Consider the following 13,703-nt stretch of genomic DNA (forward strand, 5'->3'; position numbering starts at 1 on the left):
ATACTTTCCCTTGATTCATTGTTTGAATTTCACATCATTCATCCCAACCAGTCTTGGCTGGTTGATGGTTTTTTCGTGTGACACTTTGTCAAGACCAAACAACAAACAGGAAAATAAAAATGAAAAGCGCCAGAGAGGGGAGAACAAAAACTAAAGAAAAAAGCCCAAATCAATGAGCTGTTAAAATGTTTCATGTCCCTAAACCAAATGAAAGCGGCTTCATTAATACAATATATTAGCTCTTAAATAAATACAGTGTTAGAATATATTGGGTTACTGTTTTCACCGTACAGATCACATTTAGAAAAAAAAAAAAACATTGAACATAAAAGACAAAAGCATCAGTTTGAACAATGAACACACATATATGACAGCACAAAACAGAGTTATTAAATACTAACAAACATTTTTCAGTGTCTCTTGGGTAAAAAAAGAAAACAAGGACACAGTGAAGGTCGGTGTCTAATGTCTGTTTCCAGAAAGGCACAGAGTTTTTACCAGCACTTGTCTGCACTCTGGTGCTTAAGAATGAAATTACATTTGGTCTTTAACAGGCCTTTAAATTCATTCATCAATAATAGGAGACAGTCGAGATCAGGTACACTTACATCTCAGAACTTGCAACTTTGGTAGCTTTGGTATATATATATATATATATATATATATATATATATATATATATATATATATATATATATATATATATATATATATATATATATATATATATATATATATATATTTTAATACTCACAGTTTCAAACCCAATCAATCAAACTCAACTTTTCCGAGTCATGATGGGAATAATAACAACATGACTCAGAGAAAGTACAGTTGAATGAGTGTGGAAATGAAATGGAGATTTGCAACTCAAAATGACATTCAGGGATTCAAGGATTACTTCCCTGCATGTTTTAGATATTTCTGTGCTCCAACCTACCTGATTCAAATAAACGGCTCACCAGCAGCTTGTATTCGAGGTCTGTGCAAGTTATTAATGACCCATTAATCTGAGCCAGGCTGGAAACATCCAAAAAGTGAAGGTCAGTCAGCCTTGAGGGCTGAAGAAAACATTCAGCTTTTACTGAAAGGTAGGGTATGTGATTTCTGGATGCTGCTGCTCTCACTTTGCTTACAGTTTTTGGAGTGTAGGGCTGTGTATGAAGACTGTCAACCCCCTCCTTTTCATATTATACTGACAACCTTTTGGACTTCTGGATCAGAAATCGGTCCCCGTAATTTTAATGCAAAGTGATGCATTTAAAGAAAAAAAAAATGTATATAACGTTTCATGTTGTGTTAAAGTCTCCCAGTCCATATTTTTTGTTAGTCTTTCTATTTGAAAATAACACCTTATATTCTAGTACAAAATATGAAAGTTAGATCAGCTCATTGGTCTTTGTGTTTTATTCATTTGTGTGATGCAGTTAGGGCTGATTTTTGCCAAACAGGAGCTGAGGTTAAGGCTGGTTTTAACGCGTTTCTCCCTTTGGCGGCGGTTACAGAACCAGACTCGGACCACCTCCTTCTCCAGGTGGAGGCCTTTGGCAATCCGGGCTATTTCCTGAGAAGACGGCTTACTCTTCTCAACAAAGCTGCGCTCCAGGGCCTCCTTAGCTCCAAGGCTGCAGTGTAAGGAGCAGAGAAGAGAGCAAGACCCTGTAAAGCTGAGTCCATCGTACAGTATGTTTTGCATCTTCACAGTACATACCTGATAGTTGTTCTTCTTTTTCTCTTCCGCTCATTTATTCCTATTTTATCATGGTACAAGGCTGCAAAAAAGCCAGAATGTTTTTATTAGCGGATTAAAAAGACGAGATTCAAGAAAAGACTGAAAATATCACAATAGACAATTTACTTACTGTTCCCTATAATGAATTATTGTTTATCAAAGCCACTCTACATAGCGATACCGATTCTGACCACATGAGGTCATCATATCACAAAAAGTTCATGTTTCAGCACTTGCTTTAGACCCTAGAATGCATACTGTACTTGTATTAGGGCAAAGTGGTATCACAGCACCTGCTGGACCATCTCCACTGATGAGTACAAAACTGTCAGCCCTATTTGTCAGCAGGGCAGCTTTAAACGCCCCCTTGTGGTCAGTAGTGGTGCTGTTACATCAGGTGGCCCTCTTATATTTGTTTTTTTTTTCTTTCATTTTTGATACTGCTTTTAATTTTTAGTGTATGTAAAAAGATCTCCAGAGTTGAACTCATGTCAAAAAAGTTATTATCTCTCTCGACAGATGTTACTGCAGAACTACCTAAAAGTTCTGCAATTTGGAGCAATTGTGCTCCAAATGCTTAGAGGTCAAAACGGAAAGTTTTAGACAGAAAGTTGCAAAACCTGTTGCACTAATAAAATAGTTTATTCATTTTTGAACCTTAAAACCTGTTAAACTATTTTAGGAAAGTCTCACACAAACATTCACAGCCAAGGACAATTAAAAATGAAGACTTGACATAACATACATCACCACTGTGTGAGAGACTACCCGGAGAAAACCCACGTAAACGCATATATGCATATTAGGAATCGTCTATCAATATAAATATATACATTTAAATCAGAATAGCTATCTAGCCAAGTTCAACATTCTTCTTACGGTTCTTACCATTGGAGTCAAAGACTCACAACGTCTTTTTTATCTCCAAATTAATTAGAATGAACTCGCAAAAGCTAGAAAAAGAAAGTTTATATGATTTTAAAAACACTAAGTTATACTCTACTAGGATAAAACTGAATAAATACATATTTAAAATACCACTGAGTTTGAAATATGTGGTTCAAAGTATGAACAAAAAGTTTTTTGAGAAATGATTGCTTAGTGATTTTGCCTGAAAATTTTAATACACTTTGATTTGGATGTTTGTCAAACAAATAGACACATCATGTTTTTCTAACACTATCTGAAAACACCACCACCAAAGGAAAAAAAAACAAACAAACCAAAAAACTAGACATTTAATAAGGCAAAAGAGTGGAAAATCTCAACACTGGAAAAAAGAAACATCCCGCCTTTTATTGTCTCTCTCTAGTATCCCATAAAACATTCTCTCCCCGACTCAAAAGTGCAGCTTTAACCTCACTGAGATGGATAAAGATCGCACCTACTGTAAATAAACACTCTGTGGGGGCTGATGGAGTGGATGTGTGTGACTCACCGCCAGCAAGCTCAGCTTCGTCAAGCCATTTAGCCAGAATGGCCTTTAGTTTGCAGGCGTTCTTAAAGCTCAGCTGCAAATTTTCAAAGCGGCAGATCGTGGTCTGGCTGAACTCTGAGCCGTGCACTGCAGCAAGAGCCTCGCCCACATTAGTCTGAGTGTAGCCTGGGGTCAAAATGAAACAGAAATAGAAGTACTTCATAGGATACACTATGCAAGAAGAGGTGCAAGGTGGGTGAATAACAACGAATCCCACCACTGCAGTGTATTAGCGAGATAATCTAACGCCATTTCAAGTCACACTCACCGAGCTTGATCCTGCGTATTTTGAAGTCATTTGCAAACATTTCCAGCTCTCGAATCTGTGGGGAATCCATGGTGGGAACGTCCTCTGGGTCCCGTGTGCTCTTCCTCTGGGCGTCGGTTTTCACCTCGGCGCTGGGGCCTCCGGGGGCCTCATCAGCCATGAGGAGGGCAGAGGGCAGCGAGGAGAAACCGTGGCTGAATGCACAAGAACTGCTACTTAGCCCATGATCTGGAAACTTGTAAATGCAGGGAGTCAGTGACCCTGGAGAGAGAATAAAGAGGCAGAAAGAGATGGAACATTGAAGCTATGAAACACAGGAGAGGCCTCCAGACTGTGAGAAAGGTTTTAAAAGCTGCACGTCCACTAGTCCCACGTGTTTCCTCAGAGTTTTAACAAAAGCTTATATGGCCCTGGGAGAGGGACCCTGGGGCCAAACTGATAGTTACCCGATTGCTGATAATGACATTGCCTTTCCATTCCTGAAATGAATTTTCAAACCTCATCATCAACTTCTTGCTCACAATTTCCTTTTGATCCTTTTCTGCCCCCGAAGCAGCATGTAGACTGATGTGACCACTGTTAACATCTACAGATGGAAGCAGCCGCTACCCGCTGCCGTGTTTGTGCAGATATTTGTCGTGAGGAAAAAGGATTTCCACTCTGAAGCTGCACACTTCTGTGACACCTAAGCCAGGTCCATTTACTGATAGAAACAGGTAGCTTAATGTGAAAACATTCGAGTGTGAACTGTGTGCTAAAAGGATCTGAATGTGCTCTTGGAGCTCGGTGAACGGGTATTATTTTAACTGTCACTTAACACGATATAGTCGTAATTTAACAAGCTCCTCTCGCAGAGTTCTCCTCCTATACTTGTTTTAAAGGCTCTCTGTTCAGTTGGAATAAAATCCTACAAATAGCTGCCCTGTGTTATGCAAACCACAGGTTCATTTTCTCCAGACTTCATTATTTCTGTGGGAGTGGGGGTGATGACTCTTGCTGTTAATCACGGGTGACAGATTAATGAAAGGTGCCTGCAGGGGCACCGTATGGGTGGATGATTAAACCGTACATCGGAATGTGATGCTATTCTTTCCTTCTCTGCGTACCTGCAGTTTTAATACCTGGGGTTGCTAATTGTGAAAAGTAAATGTCATATTGATCATTAATGCCACCAGGGACATTGGAACTGTCGCCTGATGTGTTAATTGGGTTCAAATTGTGTTGCGCAACAGGAAAAGCAGAATTCATCATTCCAGTGATTATAAGAATCATCCTGTGTTTAGTCTCAGTTAACTGGGGTGAATTAATAGATCTGTTTAACACTTGTTTGCCTTAACGTGAAGCTCGACCCACTTTACCGTATATTTTCAAAACTAACTCTCCATCCATCCGTTCTTGCATAGGCTGGCCAGCTAGTGGGATGTTTAATCTTTAATACAAAGAATGAGTCTGGCTCCTCGTCTTTGATCTAGACTTTGATTTCCCGGGTGGCAGCACTAAAGGATCTGGAAGAAACCGCCTCTGGACAAGTTGTATAGCTTTTATTTTTACTTCCTTTTTCATTTACTTTAACAAGTGGATCAATGGTTTTAGTTTAGTTTTTAGTCTTAACTTTAGGTTTTCAGGTGTTGACTTACAAAGATTGACAAACAAATCTTAAATGAAAGAATCCTATCAACAACGCTGGACCGTTCAGAAATGCTTAATTCTTTCCTTTGAGTAATAAGATTTAGAAAAAAGAACGAGTTATTGGAAAAATGAAGCCACAAACATAAAAAAGGCAGAAAAACTATGATAAAGTTAGTCTTGCGCTGTTGATTTTAGCCTCTTTTGAGTTTTAATTTTATAATAATCTTCAGTTTTTATCTTTTATTTAAGTTAACTTGAATACTTTTTCACTGATATTTGTAGTTTCTGTTCACTATGAGAACTCTGCTCTGAAGACCATTACATAGGGAAGGGAAGGGAAGCGTGGGGCGCGCTCAGAGTAGTATCCACATGAGACATCCAAAATGATGTGGTGGAGGAGGAGTGCTGTTAAACAACTGTTGAAGGTTTTTGCAGTAAGAACTTATTGATCCGAGTTTTATGAGCAATTCTACAGTGTCTTGATTCCTGAATGAGTCAACACTTAAAGGCTCCCCCACTCTGTTGTTATTGGTCTGGTACGTTCTGAGCCGGCGGAAATGGCTTGGATGGATCATCAGTCCATTGTAAATAACCTAAACTAATCATTTAATCACGTCTTTTGTATTTAGGGCCCGAGCACTTACAGTGCGAAGTCCCTATTGTATCTGTAGGAATTTTTTTTCTCCTTTTTTTCTTATTTTTTTTTTTCCTTCTTCCGACAAAATGAGGGCCTTTTTGCCCCCCTAAACGTGCCCCAAAAGTCACCAAATATGGCACGCAAGCCAGGCCTGGCGAAAAATGTGATATTTAAAGGTTTGCATTAATGGGCTAAGGGCTCAACAGCGCCCCCTAGAAAACTTTGTGCCTCAAGCCCCACAATACGGTTTGACGTACATGCACAAAAATCGGTACACACCTGTATCATGTTGCAACTTAAAGAAAAGTCTTTTGGCGCCATGGCCGAAACCGAACAGGTGTGTTATACATCAAAATGTGCGTCTAGATCCTGCAACGATGCGCATTACTTGTCTCAGTCAAAAGCGTTACCGTGGCGACGGTAGATGCCAAAAAGCGTGCCCCGCCTTCATCTGGTTGCTCCATATTTGATAGTTCCTACATGGTTTGACATAAAGACTCGTGGGTGGTGTCATCGGAAATGGTTTTGAGTCCTTGACCATAATTGGTACAAATTAGCCCCGCCCCTTCTTCTGATTGGTCGATATTTCATAGTTCCTATTTTCTGCCATAACTTTTGAATGGTTTGACATAGAGAGTCGTGGATGGTGTCATTTCTGATTTGCTTATGATGATAAGTTGAGTTTTATGTGAACAGCAAAGGCACTTTTTATAGTATTATTGACCGGTGGCGGTGGCCATGAGTGCGAGGGCCCGTTCATCGCTGCTTGCAGCTTTAATTGTATTTTATATTGTTTAAGAACCGGAGCCTAACCCAACAGCCATCTGATAAGGAATGGAGCACAACCTGGACGTGTCACTGAAATTTAGCAGCGCTGTGACTGAAAAAGCCTCCCCACGGAGGGACAATCATCGACCAACATACAAGTGAAATGCTTTGGACTGAACCACACAGGCACAGCTGGACTATAGAACCACATCTTCTCTGCCCTTACACCCTTATACCAGCCCAGGATGAGCTCTGAAACAGTATTCTTCCCAGTGCTCAGCAGGGATAATGTGTTCAATATACCCTCTCTTCTTGTAAAGTGAGACTGTTCACTGACATGTGAAATGTTTTCTTTTTTTCAGTTGAACTCTAATTGTCGTATAAAAGTGTTTGATTGATCCCCCTCCCTCAGGCATAGCGACATCTTTTCTTCTGAACCTGAGATGAAAGAACACACATGCAGCTTACACAGAATCTCAGTTCTAGTGAAATATTTACTGAAAATGGAGATTTTTGCGTCATGTCAGTCTCTGGAGTCGCTGAACTCAAATATAATGGCAGACATTTCACATGTACCAGCAGGCAGAGAGCAGGAGGCCTTCATCTTCGGGTGTTTCAGTTGGATGTCACGCTGGAGAGCGAGGTTGCAAACTTGTCACTAAATGCACCAGTTACTTTTACTTGTGTTACAGAGCGATTAGAACTCCTTTCTCTCCCTCAAAGGTCTCTCAAGAAGGTTGCAGAAATATAATATCTCTTCTTCCCTGTCATAGCCTTTCATTATTAAAATGTTTTTTAAAGAATACAATCCACAAACTGGCATGAACTACTCACGATATTAAAGGCAGAAAAGCACGAGTGCACCTTGTAGCTGTTTAAAATGGAGGAAAAGGGATTTGAGGAAACTCTTTACCCGGGAGAGTAGCAGCCGTTCTTCAGCTGTCTCACCTGCAGGCGTCCTGTTCTCCCCACGGAGGGGCAGAAGAGAGCCGACCCTTCCCTGTCTCTACCTGATGCCTGTCTGAGCTTCCCCAGGGCTATGCTGCGGTGAACACAGCAGACAGAGAGGGCAGTGAGCTCCACTCATTACACCGCAGGGCTTACTGTCAGCCTGAAAGCCCCTCACTGGTCCGCTCGTCTGTGGACGTCCAGCTGCTTTATATGTGCACCCGCCAATGATTGTAGTAAGCATCATTGGGTTTGTGTCGAGCGAAGCCAGAGAGCAAACGGAGCAAACAAACCAAACATAACCAAAGCCATGAGAAGTCACTGTGGTTCAAAACTAAAAAAGACAAGCCTAATGGGACAAATTCTGAATAATATCAATTCAACATAATTGAGGGAACAAAAACGCTTATTAAAAATGAAAGAATTTCAAGATAGGACAGGACCAACCATTGAAACGGTACGAGGCTAAAAGTGATAATAAATGGTTGTGGGAAACCGGAAATAAGATTCTGTAATAAAAATAACTGCATAATCACAAAATGTACTAATAAATGTGAAGATTACTCCTTGCAAATAAAAACATAAAGATGCATTTTGGGGCTAAAGAATACATGCACCTTTGGGAACGCCGCGTAGTGCCATCGAGACAGGTAGGGCCTTGTTTACCTCCACAGGACAATGTCAAAACACATCCTGCACATGTTTCAGCTAATTGCGCATCTGTAGTAATGAAACAGAGTCTACAGGTGAGATCCTGCATGGGAAACATTCTGCTTTGTAAATGTCACTTGTTGGTCTCCTCAAACACAAAAAAAATTGTGTTTTCCTGCTAGCTTTCTGTTTTTACCCAGTTATTTCATAATTTATTTCTTTGATAGGATGGTAAATGGCTCCTTGCTTGTGACCCTGCGTCTATTTCATTTGATCCATGTTGTAAAAATGGATTAGTGCAGCAATAAAAGAGATGAGTCATACTTTTCTGACCGCAGTTCTGATAATTCCAGACCTGAGCTCAACTGATCAAACTCGGCATCCGCGTTTCTTCTTCCATCCTTCTGCTGACTGCTTTGAACGAGGCTCGTCGTCAGAGGTGACTTCTGACATCGGCTTTACAAAACGCACCACTTCATATGCCTCCCCAGTGAAGAGGATTATTGAAAAGAGTGATTTCTAAATCTTTTAAGGGTGAAAGGGATCTACCAGTGCTGATTGTCTGGCAGCAGTGTACAGCCCGGTGATCATAGAGTTTAATACATGAGCCTTCCAACTAGTCACCACGTAACCCTTGGGCCTGTTTTAACTTTTTAAATTGTAACATTTTTAAACATGTAAAGCACTTTGTGCTACATATATGTATGAGAAGTGATTTATAAATGAAGTTTGATTGATTGATTGATTGATTGATTAAACCACCATCATCTGATGACTGCAAGCTCACAATCAAAGTTAGCTGATGGCCAACATCTTTTATTGGCCCGATTTACCGTTTAATCTTTCTACATTTACAGACTAAAGACTGCAACACAAGAGCCATTTATGGTGCTTTTTTAAATCAAAGAATATGAGATCATTTAAGAGGCCAATTAGCCAAGCTGCTGGTGGCAATAACAGGGGGTGTCTTGAAACTAACCTTTGATTTCATGGAGAAATAAACTCTATCAGACTATTTATTGCAATTGATACAGAATGCAAAGGCTAATTGTTCTTGGTCTACAGCATTCATTTTGAAGTCAGCCTAACAAGTTTAAATCCATTTGTTGTACTTTATTTTCTTCTTTTTATTCTGTGTTCTTCCATATTTATCTTTGATGTAACTTACAAGAATCACCATTTAAACACATAACTCCTGACAAAACTAGTGTTTCACATCATTTTATCGTGATTTGGCTGGAATGCAAAGACGATATTATCATTTCTGGATTTGACATTACAGTAAGGGCCTGATTTACTAAAGGTTTGCGTGTGTAAAAACGTGTGCAAACTTGACATCACGCGCAAACCAATGTGCAAGCTGATCTACTAACAGCGTGCAAAGAGGACTGCGTCTCTCAAATGAGCAAAATAGCACACCCCGTTCATTTAGTACTTTTGCCCTGATGAATAATCAATATGGGGCGTACCCGGCAGAAAAGCGCTAAATACTGGGAGGGGAAAATGCAAATATGTTCATTTACCACACGCAATGAGATTTACCAAGCCTGAAAGTTTTTGCGGGGATTGTGATTGCGTCTGTATTTAATACGTTCGAAAGGAAGGTGCTAATCTGCCCAGCATTACGCACCGATGGCTGCTGTTTTTGTGGTGTTGTGCCGTATTCAGCACCCCTGTCGTGAAAAGCACCCCCTCATACACACTCACTTAAACACATACTTAGGAGTTTATATTATATATATTTACAAATATTATGGAAGACAACACAGTAAGCAGGCTATTAATTAATGACATCAATAACCATTTACCCGATTTTTGTTATGTGTGACTGTGATTGTGGGAAAGTATGACTATTGTGGAATCCATGAGCGCATTTAAACATGAATCATTAACACAAAACTGGACGCTAAACAGAATGTGACACGGAATGAGAATATCATTTTTGTCATTGTGTGTATGTTGTCATTTGTAGTAAATTAAACATGAGCATTTAGTCCTTTTTGACATTTACTCGTGAATAAGAGATCTGTGGGTAATATATGTCGACGAGGGGGTGCTTTTCACGGCAAGGGTGCTGAATACGGCACAACAATCTCTAACTCCAACTCGTCAAATTTCATTTTGCGCTTGCGACTATCCTGCTACTCCTGCTTTCCATCCAGACTCTCCATGGCGCAAACCCTAAGACACGCAACACCTCATTTAAATACTGAGGTTTGCACCTGTTATCAATTGCGCACGCAATCTTAGTTGATCACCCGCAAAACACACAACAACAGCACGTGCAAACTTTTTCAGTGCACACGCAATTTAGTACTCTTTATTTAGGATCTTAGTAAATCGGGCCCTAAGTCTTGTAAACACTGGAAAACGAGCTCAGAGCTGTTAAGGTCTGGTTGCATTCGTCTGAAAAGCTGCAGTGTTCAGTACGACTTGAGCACAGTCATTTATTTTCAATGACTCTTGTTACAAATTGCTGTTTTCATTCAATCTTTTTGGTGCGGCGATCGTTTAAACATTTTCTGCAAGGCATAAAAGGCCGACGCCCACATTGAATCTTGTGCTCTGGAATAGTGGCTGCTCCTTCAGTTTTAGTCCAGAAGGATTAAAAAGGAAATGGCAAGTCGTTTCTGACGGTTCTTTTTAAGAAGAGTGCAAGAGTTCAAGAAAGGTAATCAAGGCTGAAATTAATTTTAACTGGGGGCAAATTTGAATAAATGGAAACCAAACGCTCTTTCAGCTCAATTTGCTGGATTAAACGGATGCCAGGAAGTGTGTGTGTGTGTGTGTGTGTGTGTGTGTGTGTGTGTGTGTGTGTGTGTGTGTGTGTGTGTGTGTGTGTGTGTGTGTGTGTGTGTGTGTGTGTGTGTGTGTGTGTGTGTGTGTGTGTGTGTGTGTGTGTGTGTGTGTGTGTGTGTGTGTGTGCATAGAGAGAGACAGAGAGTGTGTGAATCTTTTCTTTACCTTGCAATGGGTTTGCACCACTCACCATGTTAGGGTGAGGTACACCACATGTCTGCAGGATGCGAGTCTGAGAGATACTGGCGGACAGCATTTCCTGTGCTGCAGAGAAAGAGGGAGACAGGCACAAACCTTTTATTTTTCTACTCAAAATCACTACCCTCATTACTGCTTAGTGTCATCAGCAGTTTCATAATTTATTTCAAGACCACTATGAGTTGCAATGCCACGCCGTGTTAAAGTGGCATTGCAATTTTCAGCGTGACACTTCAATAAAACACCAGATTTGTAGCCTCAGACACAAACACGAGTCCACATGACAGTTGGAGAAATTGTGGCGATAACCCGTAGTGTAAATAAACCATTTTACCATCTCATCAAGCTTCTTAAAAGCCCACATGATTCATTTCAATCGACTTTGGAATGAACAACTTTGCCGTTTCAAAGGAGCTCCACTCACCTGTCATCATGCCATAGGTGGCCTGCTGGTTGCTGTAGTGACACGGGGTGACGGGGTAATGTAGGCCAGGGGGCGCATTGCCAAGGGCGTTGCCCAGGGAGGACGTGGACAGGTGCATGTGGGAGCGCTTGGAGGTCTGACCCAGGGAGAGCCCAGATGACACTGACAGAGACAAAAAAAGTTGCAATCTGAGCGGACAAGAAGAAATTAAGAACCGGAGGATCGTTTCAGGTTCTGAATACAACTCAAACAGGACCCTGTGATGGACTGGCGAGCTGTCCATCACAAAACACAAACCACAATTAAGTTTTACCTCATAGTTAGTGTTGCTTGTGTTTTATAGCGATTTTGAGTTGCTCCTAAGCTCCCTGACCCATAAGTTATCTGAGATCTTAAGCCTTTACTGAAAACAACTGTATTACTTGTTCACGGGTGTAACAGGCAAATGCGCTTTGATGATGACGACTTTTCCTGAATTTGCATGTTACTGTGAGTGTGCTCCTTTGCTGCTCATTACATAATTATTAATGCATCCATCGTCTAGTAGTTGGGTGCTCAACCCCGTCTCTGACACACACTTGTTGGTGTAGAGGTGCTCTCTGATCTGGTAGTGTCACTGACAATAGAACAAAGAAACATCAATAGCATTGTACCACTCGAGGCAGTTCTGTCATAATTAATGATTTTCTGCATTTATTCATTATACATTTGACTTATTTCACAAGACAAGGCCACACTTAGTAGTCATTCATGAGTTCATTTGTATTTCCTGAGTGGAAAATATGTTTACAAGCCATTTTCCCTGCTGTTTTATGAATATTCCAGAAGTAAAAATGCTCAGCGGGATCTGTCCTGTTCTATGTTAAGAAACAACAATCAGCTTGCTCCGAGATCTCGAGGAAGTTTTCTCTACTGTTCTGCAGCATGACAAAGAGCTTGGGGAGTTGGCAAAACTGGTAACATTTCCTCAAATCAACTATCCCACAAACATCTTGGGAAAACTGATTAGTTGCATTTACATACTCTAGATTGCATTTGAATGACTATACAGAAGATTTAATTTGATATTTCTCTCTCCATTGCTTACAAACGCAGACATCAGATGATAAAGCTCACTTTTTTGGTGCAGTGGCTGTGCATAGTTGGGACAATGATGTAATATAGGAGCAACTTACAGTGTATAAGAGCCCTGCAATTAACTATGTCTGATCAATATCAGATAAATCCCTCCAGAGTGTGCGAGTGTGCAGGAAATGGTACGCTGTCAATATCAGCTGCTCAAAAGGAAGATTGGAGTGATATTTACTGGCCTTTGGTCCTGCTGGGATTTAGCAACGGGACAGCACAGTGAGGATTATGGGTCATGTCATTCAGACTTTCTCTTTTCCACTTGCAAAAGACAACATAGTCATTGTATTGGGGAAGACATTACAGAGAGCCCAAACTAGAAGAGAATCATTCAAATGCAAATATGTTTTAGCATTACAAGGCAGAAGAAGGTTTCTGAGCCTACTGTACCTGCGGAGACCATGCTGTGACCGTGGGAGCTGGCTGGCAGGCAGTCGGTGGTGGAGCCGTGGTGCATGAGGATTGGTAAAGGTGAATCCCCTGCCAGCGGGGTGAACGAGTCAGCAGCGAACGTCTGACATGCCATTTTTCTCGAGCTTCCTCGAACGGTCCCAATGGTCTACTGGTGTTTGTCCCTCAACAGGTGTCTTGTCTTCACTTCACTTGATTTATGTGCTCTCGCCTCCCATTGCTGCTGTACTTGTCCTTTGTCTTTTCCACTCTTGCTTTTCTTTCCTGCAGTTCTCTTACATCTGCTCTTTCGTGAGCATGGTCTCTTTTTGCCTCGTCTTTTTTCTTTTTCTCTTTCTCTGGCTCAGTCAAGCATGATACGTCTCCCTTCAGGCACTTGGGGAGTATGAGGGTAGAAAACTGCAATAGGTTACTTTTTTCTCAGAGAGAAATGAGTGTCAGCACCGCCGCCAGAACTCTTCACAGTTTCTGGCACAACTGTGCCCGCAGATGAATAGTGAAGAGCGTCACGTTAGATGTAATATCACCTGTCTTCTTGCTGAATGAAGTTTCTCAGCTACGGAGATGCCCCCCTCCCCATGAAGGCCTCTATTGCTCCCTGTCTCATTTTACGATCATAGATGCATGGAAGGC

At 41.0% G+C, this 13,703-nt stretch overlaps 1 protein-coding gene across 1 annotated transcript; it reads right to left on the reverse strand.

The window, feature by feature from the left end:
• Positions 1 to 1,384: 1,384 nt before the first annotated feature.
• On the reverse strand, positions 1,385 to 13,185 carry pou1f1 (POU class 1 homeobox 1). Its single transcript, XM_061724513.1, has 7 exons — positions 13,050 to 13,185; positions 11,532 to 11,693; positions 11,075 to 11,173; positions 3,478 to 3,738; positions 3,171 to 3,335; positions 1,712 to 1,772; positions 1,385 to 1,625 (listed from the first exon to the last, which is right to left on the reverse strand). The coding sequence occupies exons 1-7, from the start codon at positions 13,183 to 13,185 to the stop codon at positions 1,385 to 1,387; spliced, it is 1,125 nt and encodes a 374-aa protein (XP_061580497.1).
• Between the last annotated feature and the right edge of the window lie 518 nt (positions 13,186 to 13,703).

The sequence above is a fragment of the Cololabis saira genome, chromosome 6 (assembly GCF_033807715.1).
Source record: "Cololabis saira isolate AMF1-May2022 chromosome 6, fColSai1.1, whole genome shotgun sequence".
Classification (NCBI taxonomy): Eukaryota; Metazoa; Chordata; class Actinopteri; order Beloniformes; family Belonidae; genus Cololabis; species Cololabis saira.

Bases quoted from the DNA above. Each gene is read 5' to 3' on its own strand.
- pou1f1 (XM_061724513.1), bottom strand. From the start codon at position 13,185: ATGGCATGTCAGACGTTCGCTGCTGACTCGTTCACCCCGCTGGCAGGG. The intron at 1,773-3,170 runs GTGAGTCACACA...GCTTTTTTGCAG, and splicing joins CGAAGCTGAGCTTGCTGGCG to CCTTGTACCATGATAAAATA. The intron at 1,626-1,711 runs GTATGTACTGTG...CTTACACTGCAG, and splicing joins AAAAGAAGAACAACTATCAG to CCTTGGAGCTAAGGAGGCCC.